At 42.5% G+C, this 21,550-nt stretch overlaps 1 protein-coding gene across 1 annotated transcript in view; it reads left to right on the top strand.

The window, feature by feature from the left end:
- LOC148507487 (mucin-3A-like) overlaps positions 1–21,278 on the top strand; it is a 47,374-nt gene extending 26,096 nt beyond the window's left edge. The window contains exons 7-11 of the mRNA XM_088446056.1: positions 1,784–1,952; positions 4,200–4,367; positions 10,720–10,817; positions 15,670–15,740; positions 20,722–21,278. Of these exons, the coding sequence (XP_088302182.1) occupies positions 1,784–1,952; positions 4,200–4,367; positions 10,720–10,817; positions 15,670–15,740; positions 20,722–20,754 (539 nt within the window). The 3' untranslated portion in view covers positions 20,755–21,278. The remainder of the gene's footprint in view (positions 1–1,783; positions 1,953–4,199; positions 4,368–10,719; positions 10,818–15,669; positions 15,741–20,721) is intronic.
- Positions 21,279–21,550: the final 272 nt, after the last annotated feature.

The raw sequence follows: 21,550 nt of genomic DNA, 5'->3' as shown, positions 1-21,550 counted from the left end.
CTGAACACTGAGCATAGAACAAATAATCCGATTTGGAATGCCGATGAGATTTACCCGCGTACAGCATGTCTGTCCGCTCTTGGATGCGACCAGCAGGATGCCTATTGTGTAAATACAGTGTAGGTATCTGGCAGGGGCATCACAAGGGGGGTGCGGGCCGCACCAGGGTGTCACCCTCCGAGGGGGGACACCAAAGTGCAGACTCCCCCTCAGTGACAGGAGCCGAGTGCTGCACTGTGGTATTAAGTGCAGCACTCAGCTCCTGACACTGTGAGGAAGCCGGCACACTGCACACAACACAGCCCGCACCTCCTTCCCCCCCCGTAATAAACACTGGACCACGGGGGTTCGGGCAGCGAGGCCATGCCCCCACCCGATTGACCACGCCCCTTGTCCACGCCCCCTTTCCGGAGGCGTTGGGCTCCGCAGGGCACACAGCATCCCTCCCCGCACCGGGTGACACAGCGGGGTGGGACGCACCTGGTATCCACACCTGGGGGTTTATTTACTAAAATTAAATTTTGGTACGTTTTTGGTCGATTTTGTGTTTCAGAGTCTAAATCACGCATTTACTAAATGATGTCAAAAATCTTCTCTAAGTATATGCGTAATTTAGACCCTGAAACAGAAAATTGACGCAACATTGACCAAACATCGGCCCAAATCGACTTTTGGTAAATATACCCCTAAATCGCACATTTACTAACAGATGATTTTTTAAATTGTTTAAAACAAATATGTCAAAAATCACCTGTTAGTATGATTTCAACCCTGAAATACAAAATCGACCTTTAGTAAATATATTCCCTCGTGTAACTTAAGAATACATACAAGTTTGTACAACCTAGTAAAAAAAAAAATGGTAGTTTGGTGCTGGATATATTGTGGATATACAAATATGATTAAATATTATAGATTAAATATTATAACCTGTTTTGGAAAAAAATATCCCGATATTTAATAAATATAGCAGGCTTTTAAAAAAAAATAATTGTTAGTAAAAAAACAAAGTTGCTATTTTTAAAAATAAAAATAAACATAAAAGCAAGAAAATAAAGAAAGAGAAATTTGTTTGCTCGCTCTGGTATTGCTGTAACGCATTTTGCTGATGACCTGCGATTCTTGAGGTAGTGTCAATGCAATGTCACTATAACATTGCCTGTGGAAGTGTGGGTCATCCACAAAGCGCATTGCAGCGATACTAGTGTAACATAATTTTTGTTTTGTTTTTATTGTTATGCTTAATTTTATTTTTCTTTTAAATATCTGTTTTTACTGATTTTTTTTTTGTTTAAAAAGTCGGCTATGCTTATTAGATAATGTGATACTTTTTAGTGTCGATCATTGTGGCATTACACTCTCTGAAACAAACAAAAAAAATTAATGTGTATAATTTGGGGCTTTGTACCCGTCTTTTTAATTAATTAAATTTTGATTAACTTTTTGTATATACATTCTGTGATTTTTAGCTCATTAATGAGTAATTGTAATTGTACCATCATTCCACACCTGTAATAATCAGGCGATCATATTTAATCATATTTGCTTATCGGCCTTACTTCCAGGCTTCATTAGTAAGCACTAGAGTACCAATTTTTTCTGTATTCTTATGTTGGGAAGAAAAAAAAACATCTCTTGATTTGGCGATATTTATAATACGTGCACATGTACTGGTGAGAAAAGGTGACCAGCGGGTTAAACCTGACAGTGCTGATCTCGCCGCATGGGTCTGCTTGAATGTCTCTTTAGATATTATCTTTATTCATATGTTTTGTTTCCCTAGAATTGTGCTATGATTCCATGGACTTGCCTCAAAATATCACTCAACATTATTATGCTGTAAATGAAACAAACGAACTCATGTGCTTGTCAAACTGCAGTTCAAAAAACAAATATAACATGTACTGCAATAATGGACAATGCTCTGTCACAAATATGGGACCCAATTGCTAGTAAGTGCCTTCCTTCTTGCCTCTTCACAACTTCCATATCATGCTATCTCAGGAACCAGTCTCACATAAGCAGCATCTTCTGTGACCATCACTTCATATATTTCCACCTTCGCATGTGTTCATATACCTAGGTTTATTGGGGTTGGGTATGCGAACCCTTCCCCTAACCCTACATCTAACCCACCTTTCCTGCAGCCTAACCTTAGTTGTCCCCCCCTTCAACCTAACCCTAACTGTCCCATCCCACATCCTAACCCTCCCCCCTAGTGCCTACCTCTAACCCTAATCCTAATGCTCAGCATTGGAATTGCAGCCATCGGGGTTGTGGAGCCAGGTTTTTGACTGCTGACGGGAACCCGGTGCCTGGATTCTGTCGGCCGGCATTGTCTACACCAGGATGGTGACTACATCCCGGTTTATCATGTTCTTAACTAAAGTATGCCAAATCACCTTTTCATAGCCTTATATGTGGCCTTAATTCAGTCTCACAAAATATATTGAGTGCATGCAACAAGGCTAAACCACTGCAAGAGGAGCGAGGTTCTAACATGGAGATCATTAAAAGGCCAGAACTAGTTGTACTCATGGGTCTTTCTGTCCAGTCTTAAACATCTGCTCTCCTTGACCTCCAGCATATTTTTATCTCATCCCCAGATGGGATACAGTCAAAATGCCGACGACTGGGAAGCTGTCTGACTAAATCCCGGTGTCTAAATACTGATGCCAGACTAATGACAGGCGTCAAAATCCCAATGCCAGAATCTAGATAAACGGCTTCCCGAGCGAAGGCCATCCAGGCAGTGTTAGCGCTTACCCGCAGTGGGGGAGGGTTATGGTTAGGAACCACCCCAGGAGGGTTAGGTTTAGGGTGCTTGGAGCCCCCCTCCTTAAGTTTAGGCTCCACCCTGGGATGGACAGGTTTAGGGGGCAGGGGGGTTAGGTTTAGGCACCCCCAGTTGGAGGTTAGGTTTAGGCACCACCGGGGGGAGGTTAGGGTTAGGCACCACTAAGGAAGGGTTGGGGTTGGGGTACTTACCAGCACCAGTCGGGATTCTCAGTGCTTGTGCTAGCGGCATCGGGATTTGGTCAGACTGCTTCCCGGCCATCGGCATTTCATACCCAACCCCCTTCTGCATCTTACAGTATCTTCACATTTTTCATATTGTCCTCATTTCATCATGCTCAACACTTCCCCAGCATCCTTCTCATCCCCCAGATGATGGTTTCCTATGATTCAAGATAATTTCTCCACAACATTCAATCTTTTCTGTACTCCGTATTCTATGTCTTGCCTTCACACCATCCCAGATCTTATCATCTAGACTTTTATCTTTATTATTACTATCTTTTATTTGTTAGATGACACAAGGTGTACGCAGTGCCGTACAAGAGGTATACTTAAAATCAAAGCACGTGTACCATACAATGCACAGCAGTGATTACAAAGCATAGATACAAACATTGCAGACAAGGGGGTATATTTACCAAAGTGCAAGTTTATTGAAGTGGAGTTGTTGCCCATAGCAACCAATCAGATTCTAGCTATTATCTTCTAGAAGGTGATGGATACATGATAGGTAGAATCTGGTTGGTTCCCACACTTTAATAAAAATACCCCCTGGAGTGACAAGTACAAGGGAAAAGGGGTAGGGCACGGAATAACAGCTCTCAATGGTCCTGTACCCATCGTAGGGGTGAGTAAACAGTGTTAGAGTTTCTGTGGCGGGGAAGGAGCTGAGAGACAAGGTTCACTGGTGGTAAAGCTTGAGCAAGGGAAGAACAAGAGGGAATAGGATTTACATTCTACAAGGTGGGGCGGGGTAAACAGTTGGAGAGACAATAAGGAAGGAGACAAGTTGCAATGATAGGAGGAAAGGAGAGAGGTGTTAAGAGGGTTGGTAGGCTTTAGTGAAAAGGATTTTCTTAAGGGAAAGTGAACGAGACTGGACAGGGTGAGAAAGTGCGCTCTAGAGCAGGGGGTCGCTGTGGGAGAAATCTTGGAGGCAGGAATGGAAAGAAGAGACAGAAAGATCGGGAGATGCACTGAGATGAGGTTGGAGATGTAGGTCTTCTTCATCCTTAACATGGACTTCAAAAATCTCATTGGACCATGGAGAATTTAAAAGCGGGTGGCAGTGGTCCCATGAAATGGCGTGGGGATAGACCTTATGCTCTAACAATACTCTGTTACGCTTCTTAAGTCGTTGACTCCTTCGCCTCACACGTTCCGTCTTCTTGTCTCCACAGTTGCACGGTTACAGACCAGTACTGGTACACAGGAAGTCGGTGCCAGACGGCTATAAGCAAACCCGGAGTCTATGCTGGAGTGACCGTTGGGCTGCTCGTTCTTCTCATCATTATTGTGGCTTTGGTTTGCTTCTCGCGCAGACGCCACACGCACTCAGACAAACTCTAGTAAGTGTCCCAGTTTCACAATAACAGACTCTCTCAGCAGTTGAAGGCTAAGGAGGGGGGGAGATGTATCAAACTTTCTGTAGGGGATGAGTGGAGAAGTTACCCATAGCAACCAGTCAGCTGCTAGCTGTCATTTACCATGTACAGCCTATAAAATGAAAACTAGAAGTTGATTGGTTGATATGAGCCGCGTGTCCTCTTTATAAGGTTTGATACGTCACCTCCCTAGGTGAGCTAAGGTTTCTTAGCTACGTATATTATTCAACACTAAATGATTGGAGCAGTCTGCAGCCAAATATGTAGCTTATTTATTTTATTTCATGACGATCTAACTTGACCCGATCAATGTGTTTGTCAGGAACATTACACATAACTTCAATAACGAGACAAGGTGCATGTATTCTTAATGTTATTATGCATATTATGCAAAGCTATCCAGAGAATATTAAATCGTACATATCCGTCCCTGCCCCAATGGCTTTTAAATTCAGAATTTCCTAAAATACACTTGCACACGCTTTGCGCCTATTATTGTCAGAAGCCAATAACTCTACCACTATAATACTGGACTGTGGGAGGAAACTGGAAGATAAAATACAAACTCCACACAGATAGGATCCTGGTTTGAATAGAAGCTAAGGAGCTAATTCAGACCCGCTCCCTAAGATGCATACTCTCGCTGCTGCCGATGGTATGTATGCTGCGCATAGACAGCCCAGCAGAGTGAGTGACAGGGGAAGCGTTTGTAGGTGGTAACAGGGGCTGGCCAGTAAAAACGGGGGAGTGGAGGTGCAAACACAGGCGTGCCTGAGCATCTCAACGGTGAGTTAGAGATGTGTATAATTATAAGACAGCATCATAGTACATGTCTCCTGGCTTGTCTTTACACTGAAGTGCTCGCAGTGCTTGCGGCAGGGTATGGTCAACCTCAAGCTCTGTGATCGCATCCGATGTACCGATGGTTGCATACACTTCCTGGACATGACAGGCACACGTGGTCCTCTTAAGACAGGCTGGTGGGTGTCAGCATACACTATGTGATCACTCTCTACGAAATACTGGGCGTGCTAATGCATTGCTGTGCCTACGCAATTTGCATACACATCGTGTGAGCGATCGCATCTAGTGAGCGGCTCTGAATCAGCTCCTAAGGCCCCAGCACTGTCATACAACAATGCTATCCACTGTGCTAATGTGATCCCCATTACAAACACATCCTGACCCCATTGGTAGACATATTGATAAGTGCCAGGCACAAGAAGGATAAACCACCATTACTAGGCACATTGTGCAGATAGGCAGTAACACCGTTAGGCATATGCAGTTCCTTTAAGAACATGTTGGTAAAGTCTGTATGATACCAAGGGTGAGATGTATCAAAGCTTGGAGAGAGATAAAGTACCGACCAATCAGCTTCTGTCATTTTTCAGAAACAGCCTGTAAAGTGCCAGGAGCTGATTGGTTGGTACTTTATCTATCTCCACTCTCTCTCTCTCCAAGCCTTGATAAATCTCCCCTTGAATGCTTGTGCATCATTAATACTTGTACTGTACAGTACTAATACTAACAATAGGAATTAACTTTTTATCCGCTGACAATACTGTTATCTATCAGCCTCTTCTAAAAGAACACACAATCTCTGATATTGGTTAAACCCCCCACAACTTAATTAAGTAAACATTTCAACATATTAATATAAATACAAAAATAAAAAAAAACTCTTAGCAAACTTTAAGGCTAATGTACAAATTGTGGTACAGAGATTTGAAATCAAGTTGATTGATGAGAGGACCTGCACAACCTTTGTGTAATCAGGCAAGTAGTTGCTAATTCCTAATCGTAACCCGGTATCCAGGTGGTCACCAGTCAGAGATGACCAATATTTTCATTTCATAATTTTCATATTCAGGGATGCTGTCTGAGGAGGATACATAGAGCCATTAAGCAATGCCAAGTGCATGGCACATTTTCTCCAGTAGCGACTTCTTGGCCAGTTATGGCAGGTGGTTTGTCAACTTGACGCCCTAACCAGAGGTGGCTAAGGATGGAGACTAGTTACAATGTTGCGTGTTGCTTATGAAGCATTTCCCCTGCCCCCCACCTGGAATCGGTATGAAATACAGATGGTTGAATAGCCATCGGTTCTCATACCGATGCTGGAAGCCCAGAGGTTCAAGATCCCAACAGGAGGTGGTAAGTAGGTTAACCCATCCACACTGCCCCCCCTACCCCTTAGCCCTCCCTTGGTAGTGTCTAACCCTAAAAATCCCATGTTGGTGCCTAACCCTAAGAACCCCCCTCCCCACACCATAAACCTAACCTGGAGGAGCCTAATCCTAACCCACCCTGGGGGTGCGTAACCCTAACCCCCCTTCCCCGTAGCCTAAACCTAACACTCCCTGGGGGCTGCCTTACCCTAAGTCCTCCCGGGGGTGGCTAAACCTAACCCCCCCACGGCTAACGCTACCCATTCCCCTCTTACATTCATTCAGGATGCCAACTGTCCGGATTTTGGCATGGGGCTAAAGATTGGCATCAGGATTTCGAAGCCTATCATTAGTCGCAGGTCGGGATTCCACTGTCGGGATTCCGGACATCGGTAATGTCACCGCATCCCCCCCACCCCCCTCTAATTTTCTCTCTATGGGCAAGTATTTTGGAACATCTCCTCTTTAGCATATGTGTCCTAAAATATTGTCAAAGTGCAAAGTTGGGACATGTTGGTCAGCTCTGTTGACTCGTCCGATTGACACAACAGAAAAATGCAGGCTTCTTGGCCTCTCTTTAGTTCGATTTCTCCAGACGAGACTTTGGAGCATCACATGACAATGTTTCCGGATAGCTGGATAGCCAGAAGCACTATGAATGGACACAATTCGAAATTTTGCAAATCATTAAACAATTTTTGGTTTGCTTTTGAAATGTGCGACTGTAGTGAACTATTTGTGCTCAGACGAGATTTCGATTAGTTCACTGTAATCCTTCATAATTTATTCTCAGCAGGTAAATGTCTGTCATATTCCCTATGTAAACCTTTTTTTTTTAAATAGCTCTCAAATGCCCTTTCTTTGAGGCGCAAACACTTCGAGGGCACAGTATCAAATAATATAGAAATAAATGTTATAATAATGATAATCATGACAATTCTAGCGATACGTTTTCTGCAAACGGAATGTCACATAAATCTGCTTTCTGCACATGTGCATGTTTTTAATGTCCATTCGTCTTTGAGCAGTTGCCCGTCTACAAATTTATGTAAGTGTCACTTCAAAATCCTCCAATGGTGTACATACAAATTGACACCCACTGTCAGCATCCTTAGACACTGAAATACGGATTGACACATCATCGGTTGCCAGTGGCATAACTAGGGTGTTTGGAGCCCAGAGCAAGTTAAAAAACTGATCCCCCCCAACACCAGATACACCACCGTTTCTCATCACTCTGGGAATTCCTTTCCACTCCATATGCACCTTAATGAGCCCAGTAGTAGTGCCCCTTATGCAATGCCTACTGTATTAGTGCCCCTTATGCAATGTCCCCAGTAGCAGTGCCTCTTATGCAATTCCCCCTGTAGTAATGCCCCTTATGTAGTGCCCCCAGTAGTAGTGTCCCTTATGCAATGCCCCGTTATAGTGCACATTATACAGTGCCCCCAGTAGTAGTGCCATTTATGCAATGCCCCTTGTTGTAGTGCCCCTTATGTAGTGCCCCCAGTTGTGCCACTTATACGGTGCCCCCAGTAGTGCCCCTTATAAAGTGCCCCCAGTAGTGCCCCTTATGCAGTGCCACCTAGTAGTGGTCCCTACTATACAGTGCCCCCAGTAGTGGTCCCTCCTATACAGTGGTCCTTAAAAGGTGACCCCCGTAGTGCCCTTATACTGTGCTTCCAGCTGTGGTGTCCCTTATACAGTGCCCCCAGCCAGTAGTGCCCCTTATACAGTGCCCCCGGCCAGTAATGCCCTTTATATTGTGCCCCATATACAGTGCCCTTAGCCAGTAGTGCCCCTTACATATATAACACACAGACATACACACACTTAACAAAACACTTACCTGAATCCCCGCTCCTGCCGCCACCTACTCCTCCTTCCTCCATGATGTCTCTCCCTTCACCCACTGCGGGAGTCGGAAGGTGGAGTTCATGAGTGAGCTCCAGCTTGGCTCCGGCCATGGGTGCAGCAGCCAATGAGAGTCTGTTTACTAATTGGCTGCTAAAACAAACAGACTACTGCTGCTGGTTAGTATGAGTGTACAACCCAGTGCTGGTGGTGGTGTGTTTATTTTACTGTGTAGTGCAGACTGCACTACACCTCCTTTCTGAGACTGTGGGACTCCAATGCAACCATCTCTAGGCCAGATTCAGAGATGTATGTTAATCCGATGATTAATGTACATCTCTGATGTTGAGGGGTCTGTGCAGGACCCATTCTGCGCATGTACACAATCTCCCTCGCAAACCCCCCCCAGTCGTAGCATGATTGACATGCTGCAGCATTTGAGGGGCGGAGCGTGTCGTGGCTGGTCACCGTTCCCAGAAACGGAGAACGGTGTTCCTCCTGTTTTCTGTGAGGGATGATGCCAAGGTCTGCATTGGTGGACACTTCAGTGACCAGCACCAGCTCAAGCTGCGGCAAGCTTCAGCTCCCATAACCTGACCAAAGGAGCAACCATTGAGGCCATCGGCTGAGATGGTTTCTATGATGATCCCAGATCTCAAATTCAGCAAAGAGGTGTCTGACAACTCCTTCTGCATTTGCATCTGAGATGGACGGAATTGCTTGTGTGCAGCTCTGCAAATCCTTCCTTCTCTGGATCAGGCCCTCTATGCGCACGCTATATGTATGCATGCGCCGTGCGACATAGAAAAAAATTGCTTCACTGGGTCTGACACCAGCAGTGTCTGCAACTCAGAATCTGGCCCTGTATGTTCACCCTGTACTCCTGTCTATGACTCGCATATGTGCGTGTTTCTGTGCCTGTGGTAGGGAAACTAGACTGTAAGCTCACCTGGGGCAGTAACTAGTATGAATAAACATTCTCTGTTAAGCACCGCATGATATGTGTAATTATGGTGTCTATGTACTAAGCCTTGGGGAAAGATCAATTGGACAGAGATAAAGGGCCTGATTCAGAGCCGGACGCTCTGACAGAGCGCTCGATCTAAATCAGGGCCAGCCTTCTGTTTTTTTAGAACGGCCTCCTGGCCGCTCGCATAGCTGTGGGTGACCACCCACAGCTATAGCGAGCGGCCAGGAAGATGGTTGTGATTGTCAAGACCATCGCGACCATCGAGCTTGCGATGAGACCCTTGTGGTAGGATCTCGTTGCCGCAAGCCCTTGTGATATCAGTGGGGCCGGCCCCAGACGGTAGGCGCTCCCATGGGAACGCCTCTGTTTGGGCAGCCAGTCCCTCGGCCCGCCCACCAAAGGGAGCGTGCTGTCACTCAACATCGACAGCACGCCCCCTTTGGTACAAGACCCGGAGCGATGGTTTGCCCGTCGCTATCCGGATCTTGCGCATGCGCACGACGGAGCTGGCTCCATTGTGCGCATGCGCACTGGGCCACCATCGACCCGCTTGCGAGTGCTCAGCGCTCGCGAGCGGGTCTGAATCAGGCCCAAAGTTCCAACCAATCAGCTCCTAACTGTCATTTTTCAAACACAGCCTGTGACATAGCAGTTACTGGTAGGAGCTGATTGGCTAGTGCTTTATCTATGTTCACTTTATCTTCATCCAAGGCTTAGTAAATGGAACCCTATACCGCACCTGATAACAGTGATAGGAACACCTACGGTACAGCACCTCTGCAACTCCTGGTGTATAAGCATGTGGTCATCTAGATCAGTGGTTCTCAAACTCGGTCCTCGGGACCCCACACAGTTCATGTGTACTCATTACTCAATAAGACATGTTAAAAGATCCACATGTGGAGCCGACTCTTTCACTTGTGATTCTGTGAGGAGAACTGGAAAACATGCACTGGTTGAGGTCCTGAGGACAGAGTTTGTGAACCTGTGCAGTAGTTTAATGCACAGGTTTTTATACTCTGTCCACAGGACCCCAAACAGTGTACATTTTCCAGGTTTCCTCACAAAATCACAGTAAAATAATTAGCTCCACCTGCAGATCTTTTAAAATGTGTCAGTGAGTAATGACTACACCTGTGCACCTGCTGGGTGACCTGGAAAACGTGACCTGTGTGGGGTCCTGAGCACCGAGCTTGAGAACCACTGATCTAGATTACCTAACATGAAATGACATTCATCTGTGACCACAAACCATGTGCTCTGCCGACAGTGTGTGCAAATTAATTTATCTGTAATTCTTCCACCTCTCGCCCCCCCACAGTTTGATGGAGCCTGAACTAAAATGGTATGAGGCCAGATCCGAGCGAAGCATCTATGAAAGAAACATCTGGAATCCGGATTTACCAAGTAGCCAACATGGTGCGAAATCTGGTGAACGTCTTTAAGAAGCTAAACATACAGACATTACTTACTATGCCTAATATAACAGCAACTCCCTCAGTCTTTCCCCACACCTCAACTAGTTGTGTATTAGCCGTACATGTCTACTTTCCCGGAATGTCTGGGGGACTCACAGGGTTCTCCCTGACTCCCTCCACAACCTTAGTGACATGGGTGCTGGGCTTGGTGACGTAATTTGCATTATTATGTAGTAAGAGGCTGGGTCTAGATGACACAAATGGAGTTGTCACACCATCTACACTTACCACTTGGACCTCTCCTCCAAGATAACCCAGAGGGGAGGTCATACGAGGCATCCAATATGGTATTAACCATTGCATAGAGTGATTTGGGGGGTAAAGTCTACTAAGGGAGAACATTTCATGAGACCACTGTTATAATTACATTGTGAATTCCTTTATATCTTTATTTTAATAGTTTTTTTTTGTGTGTTTAGATATGATCTTAGGGGTATATTTACTAAAGTGCGGGTTTTTAGAGGTGGAGACGTTGCCCATAGCAACCAATCAGATTTGACTTATCATTTATCTAGCACCTTCTAGAAGATAATATCTAGAATCTGATTGGTTGCTATGGGCAAATAGAAGAAGAAAAAAGAAAAAGTGGAGTTCTCAGGCGCACTCTGGGGATTATTACTGAGAAAACAACATTTAAACTTATTGATTTTTAAAAGTTAACCTTTATTAGTCTCAATATTAAAATGATTATGTACCCAACAATATGGATTGATGAAATATATAAAAACAGACAGAAGTGTATAAAGATCAGAAATAAAGTATATTTAATTTAAAAAAATGCTCACTGTCCTTGTGTCTTTCAATTTATTTCCTATAGTGCTATCATAGACAGTTTTGCTTAATATGGATTTTTTTAAATCTAATTTCTATATTGTCAGATGTTCTTTTCCCTTTTCAAAACAGTGCAGTGGTTTCCCAATGTATCTTTTTATTGTTACATTTTCTGTATGGTTATAAATATGTATATTGAGAATTACAGTTGTGATTATTCTAACAATCTTATCTCATAAGGTGCCCATCCACTAGCAGACATGAAAACAACTGCACGATCTGACATTGTAATCGTACAGTCGTTTGTCAGTCTGTGATGAGCCTGCACTGAACGAGCAGTTGTTCAGTGCAGGCTCTTCAATCATCTGCAAACATGCTCAACCTTCTGCATGACTATAAATGTATAGGGGGTCTATTCATCATCACTTAATTTTTACAAAGGCAGGTGAAAATGAAAATTTTCACTTGCAATTAAAAAAAATAAATTTTCAGGCCATTCATCAAGAAGGTAATACAGGAGATATTTCCTACTCACCTTCCAATGGTGGAATGTCCCGCTGTCCCCATACACTAGTATGGGGACAGAATTCATCAAGCTCCGAAAATACAATATTTTCGGAGTTTGAGTGTGAGAACATTTGCCATATTCAGATGGTGAATGCTCCCGATATCTGCTCCTTGGCTATGGGAAGGAGTCTCGGGTCACGAAGAGGGATCCTTTTGGATTCCCCCCGCCCCTGTCCGGCTCTTTCCGCCAGATGCCGGGGCTCTTGTGAGCATGCGTGACCTGTAGGTCACACATGCACACTAGCGTCACTGCTCCGAAAGGATCAGTGAAGCCACTTGCGGGACAGATGATTTTTGGATCAGCTGTCACCACGCCAGAGCAATACTGAATTCCTCCGGAATGCCACGGAATCCAGGATTGCAATCGCAGTGACCACGCAGAGTGATTGACAGGAAGTGCTGTTTGTGGATGGTGATGGGTAGTCGGCAAAACACATGTATGCAAATGCATTTGAACGCCATTGTGGGGGCATGCATAAATTATCCGCATTCGGTATGAATAGCCAGCTGCCGCATGACCGGCAGTTCGATTCCCGGCTGAGGCAGCCTGACAAAACAGCAGAGCCTGGCAGCGGAACCCCTACAGCACTGGAAATCCTGATCATCCCTAAGGTAAGTACTTACTAACCTCACCAACCTCCCTAACCCTCCTTAGGGGTACCTAACCCTAACCTTCCCCCAAGTGTCTAGCCCTAACCTTCCCCCTCTAAGTGCCTTAACCTAACCCTCCCGGGGGGGGTGCCTAACCCTAATTCCCCCCCGGGTGCCCTAAACCTAACCCTCCCCCCCGCGCGGCTGTCTGCTCGCGGCGCCCGGCATCCCTTCAATCGGGATGCCGGATGCCTGTGTCCTGGCACCGGGAAAATGACAGGCGTCTAGATTTTAGACGCCGGTCATTTATCCCTAGGCGGGATAGAGGATTCGGGAAGCCGGCAATCGGAATTGCGGCCGCCGGCTTCCTAAACGTATCCCAAATTATCCACTGCGATGCCCTACACAGCCTGAGGTCTCATAGCGTGCGATGAAGTTAGCAATTCCTGAGTAAGACCTTGTGCAAGTGTACTTGAGGCTGCGATGGTACTCCATGTTACCGATAGTTTTGCAGTCTTGCTAAACATTACTGATGTGTATAAGGTAAAGTGTAATGCTGAGACCGGATTGCAATTGCAATGGATTAGCATATTATCGCAGTTGAACTGCGTGCCTAAGCGCTATTGCATTCGCAGTCCCATCTATTAACTCAGCCGCACAACAAAGATTAAAGGAGTCAGTGGACTTAAATATTAAGATACAGCCATACGAATATAATACAAAATATACCTGGTGCCAATCTAGTAAAAACCTTAAATTAAGAAAAAGAGGGATTTATTAATAGATGCTGATTCTGCAGCTCTCTACTACACCTACCTGCTACACAGGTGAAGCTGCTGAATTATTTACAAACGGAGAACGTGTGCATTATTAGACAGCTTGGTATCAAATCAAACAGGAATTCAACTGTGTATCTTTCTTTCTCTGAAAGAAAAGCTACATTTACTGTTACACAAGTATCTTCATAATTGATTATCCAAACAAGTATTGCAGTTCTTTTTTCCTTTCTATTTTGTGGTCTGTCTTTAGAGGGTATATAATATCTTACTGAACACCCTTTAAATGCAATAGGTCATATTTACATTCTTATGGGAAATTATTTTTATATTTTTGTGTGTGTAATTATTTAAATTTTATAGACCAATAATTAATTATTGGATTGTGTTGTAGCTTGCCAGCAATTGCTGTATGTTGATCAATAATATAATTTTATGCTAATTATCTAATAAATATATTTATAATACTGCTGTTTTCAGCGCTCTCTCTACTATTTTTTCTGTTTCAGCCATACAAATAGTCTGACTCTGTGGCAAATGGATTAGAAAGAAAATGCACCCACTGTGCTCATTGTATGTGTATATAAAAGGGTACAAATACATACACCTCACAATACACTTGTGTTATAGAAGCAATACCATCTATTTGCAGATATATGGTAACCTAGAGACCCACGGGATAATAAAATAGATATGTATATAAATTACTGTAAGTAACCACAAATAAGTGTAAGGTAATTAATAATCCCTACAAGCACTTTTTTAAGGGATCAATTCTGTGGTTACATCAAAAATAAGCCCAGAGGCATAGACAGTACCTCATATATATTGAGGTAGAAAATATACAGACTTGTGGAGGATTAATGCATAAATTGAAGTATACAGCTTTCAATCATATAATAAAAATGGATTTATATACCACTATAAATTGCACATGAGAAATAGAGGTACCAAATAAACAGAAAGATATTAAAACAAATACATATAATATGCAGAATTATTACAGTAAATTGCCCATCCACTAGACTATTAAGTTGAACGATTGAACAGTAACGATCGTTCAATCGTTCATAAATCGTTTGCAAATCGTTTGCATAAATGTCTAATACGACCAGTGATGCACGTGCCCGCTGGTCGTTGAGATATTATCATCGTGCAAACATGCTGGTCAAGCTGATGATAACGTCAGGTTGAGCATGTTTGCAGATGATTGATGAGCCTGCACCGAACGACTGCTCGTTCAGTGCAGGCTCATCACAGACTGACAAACGACTGCACGATTACAATGTCGGAATCGTGCAGTCGTTTTCATGTCTGCTAGTGGATGGGCACCTTATGAGATAAGATTGTTAGAATAATCACAACTGTACTTCTCACTATACATATTTATAATCATGCAGAAAGTGTAACAAATAAAAAGATACATTGAGAAACCACTGCAGCAATAGTAACACATTCCAGATACATTTGTTACAATAGTGATTGAAACATCTTCACAGGCTGTTTTGAAAAGGGAAAAGAACATCTGAGAATAAAGCAATTAGATAGAGAAATCCATATTAAGCTAAACTGTCTATGACAGCTCTATAGGAAATAAATAGAAAGACACAAGGAGGTTGAGCATTTAAAAAAATATATATATACTTTTTTTCTGATCTTTATACACTTCTATTTGTTTTTATATATTTCACCAATCTTATTGTTGGATACCTAATCCTTTTACTACTGAAACTAATAAAGGTTAGCTTTTAAAAGAATAAGGAGGACATTAATTAACTGTTTTGAGAGACATACAAAAGAAGCCCTTCTGTACGTAAAAAAGACTCTCTATTTTTTCTATATTAAAGAAATTATTGGGGAAGGGGGTATTTAACTGAGATATGTGAATTATAATGGCTTATTAACATTTTTTATGAGCGGAGCAATTTAGATATGCGGTTGCTATGGGCAACAACTCCACTTCTAAAAACCTGCAGTTTAGTAAATAGACCCCTTAGTTGTGGAAGGAAATCTAGATACAATGCTACAAAAAATTGCCAAGGGGATTGTTTATCATTAATTCTTATTTTACTGTACGTTCTGTTCTAGAGTCCCAGAGACCCAGATACAACAACAATAATTTTAACCCATCCTTGGAAAGAGTGAATACAGAAACAAAAGTGAGTAACAGAACGATGCCTGATAACGGCTGAATAAACTGAACCATTGCAAAGCTCTGCTTGTATTCACTACACCCTTTCAAGTCCTGGAGTGCCTCCTGTGAAGTCGATGAGTGTATATATATATATATATATATATATATACAGTCAGGTCCATAAATATTGGGACATTGACAGAATTTTCAGATTTTGGCCTCTATTCACCACCACAATGGTTTTGAAATGAAACAAACAAGATGTGCTTTAACTGCAGACTTTCAGATTTAATTTGAGGGTAATTACATCCAAATCGGGTGAACGGTGTAGGAATTACAACAGTTTCAATATGTGCCTCCCACTTTTTAAGGGGCCAAAAGTAATGGGACTATCAACTCAAAAGCTATTTCATGGACAGGTGTGGGCTATTCCCTCGTTATTTCATTATCAATTAAGCAGGTAAAATGTCTGGAGTTGATTCTAGGTGTGACATTTGCATTTGGAATCAGTTGCTGTCAACTCTCAATATGAGATCCAAAGAGCTGTCACTATCAGTGAAGCAAGCCATCATTAGGCTGAAAAATCAAAACAAACCCATCAGAGAGATAGCAAAAACATTAGGTGTGGCCAAATCAACTGTTTGGAACATTCTTAAAAAGAAAGAATGCACCGGAGAGCTCAGCAACACCAAAAGACCCGGAAGACCACGGAAAACAACTGTGGTGGATGACAAAAGAATTATTTCCCTGGTGAAGAAAAACCCCTTCATAACAGTTGGCCAAATCAAGAACACTCTCCAGGAGGTAGATGTATATGTGTCAAAGTCAACAATCAAGAGAAAACTTCACAAGAGTGAATATAGAGGGTTCACCACAAGATGTAAACCATTGGTGAGCCACAAAAACAGGAAGACCAGATTAGAGTTTGCCAAACAACATCTAAAAAAGCCATTACAGTTCTGGAACAACATCCTATTGACAGATGAGACAAAGATCAACTTGTACCAGAGTGATGGGAAGAGAAGAGAAGGAAAGGTACTGCTCATGATCCAAAACATACCACCTCATCAGTGAAGCATGGTGGTGGTAGTCTCATGGCGTGGACATATATGGCTGCCAATGGAACTGGTTCCCTTGTATTTATTGATGATGTGACTGCTGACAAAAGCAGCAGAATGAATTCTGAAGTGTTTCGGGCAATATTATATGCTCATATTCAGTCAAATGCTTCAGAACTCATTGGACAGCGCTTCACAGTGCAGATGGACAATGACCCGAAGCATACTGCAAAAGCAACCAAAGAGTTTTTTAAGGCTAAAAAGTGGAATGCTATGCAATGGCCAAGTCAATCCCCTGACCTGAATCCGATTGAGCATGCATTTCACTTGATGAAGACAAAACTGAAGGGAAAATGCCCCAAGAACAAGCAGGAACTGAAGACATTTGCAGTAGAGGCTGGCAGAGCATCACCAGGGATGAAACCCAGCATCTGGTGATGTCTATACGTTCCAGACTTCTGGCTGTAATTGCCTGCAAATTATTTGCAACAATGTATTAAAAAGTGAAAATTAGATTTAGGATTGTTTAGTTTGTCCCATTACTTTTGACCTCTTAAAAAGTGGGAGGCACATATAGAAACCGTTGTAATTCCTACACCATTCACCTGATTTGGATGTAATTACCCTCAAATTAAATCTGAAAGTCTGCAGTTAAATCACATCTTGTTTGTTTCATTTCAAAGCCATTGTGGTGGTGAATAGAGTACAAAATATGATAATTCTGTCAATGTCCCAATATTTATGCACCTGACTGTATATATGAGAGTCAAAAATTATCAGCAGTCTGGCTGTAGAAAATTATTTTAATCAACTTTCAGAAAAAACAAATACATTGGGCCAAATGTAATAGGGTGAGAGTTTATGAAATGTGAGAGTTTAGCAGTAAACTCTCACATTGGTTGAGTTTTATCTTCAAAATGGGAAAACATCTGAATGAGATTTTGAATCGTGAGACTTTTCTAAGTCTAAAAAAACATGCAAGTTTGCTCTGTTACTTTGTTTTTGGACTTTATTACATTGGCAAAGTTTAAAAAGTGTCAGAAACTCTCACTTTTCTAAACTCTCACCCTATTACATTTGGCCCATTATCTCTCTGCTTTTCAATACACTTTGGCCCTCATTCAGAGCCGTTCGCTATTTGCGGTCGTTCATTCAAAAACAAGGGGTGGCTATTCAAATGATCCGTTCGCACATTGCAGTCTGTTCACACCTCTAAGTCTGAACGAGCGAGCAAAGCATACGCTCGTTTATTTGTTAAAAACGCCCCCTGGCCGCTCGCATCCTACGTCATGTCCGCTATTTATTAGATTAATCGAGTACATCGTACAGCGTATGAACTGCTCGCTATTCTTGTGGTTGGTTTTTTCAACTGCTATTTTGCGAGCAGTTCTGAGTTAAAAAAAAACAAGTGACGTGGTCAATGACGCTGCTATATTAATTATGCACTCCCTTAAAACGCCCGTTTTGACCTTTAAGCACGCCTGCGTTCTGATCTCCACTCCCCGTTTTCAAGCACCTTCCCCTGTTACCACCCACATACGCCTCATTCTGTCACTCAAAATAGCAGGCACTCGCTATATTGCGTACAAACGATTTTCGGCCGCACTGACTGGTTCGCACATGCGTACTAAAAACCGTACGCATGCGCAGATGTGCGAACATCGCTCGGAACGAGCGTACTGCCGCTAGCGAGTGGCTCTGAATGAGGGCCTTTGTCCATCTGTCAACAAGCTTCCGTATTCCCTCATTAAAAAATGTTTTAGGCTGAGCTGCGAGCCACGAATGAACCACTGTCTTCACCTCTTCGTCAGATGTGATATTGCCTTATGTAGAAATATAGAAGAGATTTATATATAAAGATCTTTTTTTTACAAGCATGAGTTGTCGAAGCAAAACAAAAAAACCCACATGTTTACTTTAATGAGAAGCTTCAATGATCAAAATGAAAAAATTTTATTTTGAATTTTAAAAACTGGTGACGCATGAAGGGTATGTTGATAAAAACATATTGCAAATAAAAATAGCTATATATTCAAATAAACTGCTCACACTTCAGCTAGTAGACCTGTAGGGGTCCTGGATGTGAAGGTATCAGTGGTTTCTCCAAGCATGACAGCCTAGAGAAGTTAGGAAGTGTACAGGCTGGACTAAATAGCTGATGCAATAGTTGATTATATGGGATGTGGTTAAAATATAGATGGAGGGGATTCCGGCAGTCAGAATGTCGACGCCGGAATCCCGACACCTGTCAGAATGATGGGAACGGCATCCTGTCCTCTGGAATCACAAAGGTAAGTAGCGGGGTTGAGGGGATGGTTAGTGGTTAAGGTTAGGCACTAGGGGGAGGGTTAGGCACTAGGGGGAGGGTTAGGCACTAGTGGGAGGGTTAAGCACTAACGGGGGTTAGATTTAGGGTGCGGAGAGGGGAAGGTTAGGTTTAGGCACTAGGGGAGGAGGTTAAGGTCAGGCACCAGGGAGGGAGGGAGGGTTTGGGTTAGGTTATGGTGAGGGTGAGCATACCGACTGACAAAGCGCCGTATTCAATTAGAAGCAAAATGCCAAGATCCACGAAAAAGTATCGCCAAATGCGTCTTTTTGCATGTCGGAAACTTATCTCCATATTCAATTACACCTGCTTTTCGCGTACATGGAAAGCCAATACAATGTAATAGGAGAAAAAGATTCACCTCTGAATAGCAGGAGAAAAGAAGTGCAAATTTTTTATTTTGGGGTGCAAAGGTGAGGAACCCACTCAGAAACCTTTGGACAGCCCCCCCAAAGGATAACGGTAACAAAAAATTCCAGAAAAAAAATAAGAACACCCCAAAAAAGTGCTTTTATTTTGGGGGCGAAAAAGCACAAAGCGGGGGGACAGCTTAAAAAAATTGCAAAATAAGGTTCTGGGGGTGCTCTAAGAAGGAGGAATTTCACTTTTATTAAGACTTCACTTTAGAGACACTAAAATATGCTAGGACCCATTTTCAGGTATCCAAATTTGCCAGGACTACTTATTTTCTCCAAAAATTCTTAACTACCCTAAACAGAATAATTAGGACAAATTGGACACTAGTACATTGATCCCCAATGTTTCTGCATCTTTTTGGGGGGTTCAGACTGATTTCCCCAATTCTGACACCACTTTCCGCCTGTTCTGACTTTGCTTGTCGCCGTTTTCTTTGTGCCTTTTGGAATTGAATATGGAGAATAGCGGGGACATGCACGATAAGTTTCCGTGGCCCAAAGATGCAATGTAGGTGAAAAGTCCAGCAGGCGGAACTTTATTGCGGGTGTGAAACTAATTTCATACCGCAAAGTTGGAATGCTGGCGTCGGGATTCTGACCAGTGGGATACCGAACTCTGGCATCCCGTACCCATCTTGGGTATCTTACTAGCTGAATCAGCAGCATGCACTGCAAGTACTGTAGATCAGTGGTTCCCAAACTGTGCGCCGCGGCACCCTGGGGTGCCTCGGGACACTTCCAGGGGTGCCTCAGGTTGGTGGTCCAGCACCAAATCAAATTCTTTATGGTAAATGTAATGTAAATATGTGCACAAAAAGAAGCACAAACCTGTCCACCACTATATAACCAAACCCAAGGATGACAGGTAAGCACAATTTACTTCACTGTACTACTTCACTAAATTTTTTTCTACATTTCTCAATAACATATTTTTGGCTTTGGGGTGCCGTGAAAACAATACTGATGCACCAGGGCACCGTGATTCAAAAAAGTTTGGGAACCACTGCTGTAGATCCTGAATTGCATGGTTCCCATGTGATGTACTGGACCATGGATGTTCTACAAGTTGGGCGGAAAGTAGCCTGTTTACAAACAATAATTTGCAATTTTTCTCTTGTGCAATTTTTTTAAACTTTGACTTTACATTTTGGTTACTCCATTTAGTTTACTACTATAGAAGACCATTGTCTTTATTTTGACCCACAGATGAGCATGAGCAGGCCAAAGTACATGAACTAAATCGTCTGGAGATGCCACCACTCAGCACTTTGCATCTATTGGGAAAATGAAAGTTGTGAGGCAGAGAAGACAATGATGGGTCTATATGCCGTTTCCATTCCCTTCCAACTTTAGTTCTCATCAATTAAATTATGTATGTAAATGTTAACAAAATATATTAAGAGCTTTTCCAGACCTGAGCAGTGTTTCTAGGAAAACGTTACCTGAGCTAATACATCTGTATTGTATTAAATAATTGTCTATTGGTGATATAAATTTCCCAAGTATGGTATCTGGTAACCACTACAGAACATATCGTAATTCCAGGACGATCGGGGAAAGATGAGTGTATCAAGGTGTTGGGTAGAATCCAAGAGGGGATGAAAGGTAGTAGATTAAACAATGCAATGAAAGTTTGTTTTCTACATTTTTCGAAGGAAACCACAGTACCTCCATTCCCATCAAGTTTATAAATGTATTATTTATAGTTTTTACTACAACGTAATGTGGACTAATTTATATTTAAAGGCATATTGTCACTTTCATGTCAGAAACTTTTGATTTAAAATAAAACAAATAAAATAATATCTGTGTTAAAATTGTTCCTATTTGTCCATGCAATGGTATGATTTACAAAGATGTGCATGCATTTATTCCACTTCTAACAAACACGATTTGAATGTTAGAAACATCTTTAAGGCACCAAAAAGAAGAAAGAAAGAAGGGCTCGTTGTTGGGGAGCTCTTTGACAAAGATTTACATAAATCCATAAAATATAACTTTTATTGTGTATAATTAAAAATTGGGGGTTGCCCAC

The sequence above is a fragment of the Taudactylus pleione genome, unplaced genomic scaffold (assembly GCF_031769625.1).
Source record: "Taudactylus pleione unplaced genomic scaffold, aTauple2 ptg000393l, whole genome shotgun sequence".
In the NCBI taxonomy this organism is placed as follows: Eukaryota; Metazoa; Chordata; class Amphibia; order Anura; family Myobatrachidae; genus Taudactylus; species Taudactylus pleione.
The sequence above is the reverse complement of the archived record's forward strand: the minus strand, read 5'-3'. Positions and strand labels throughout refer to the sequence as shown.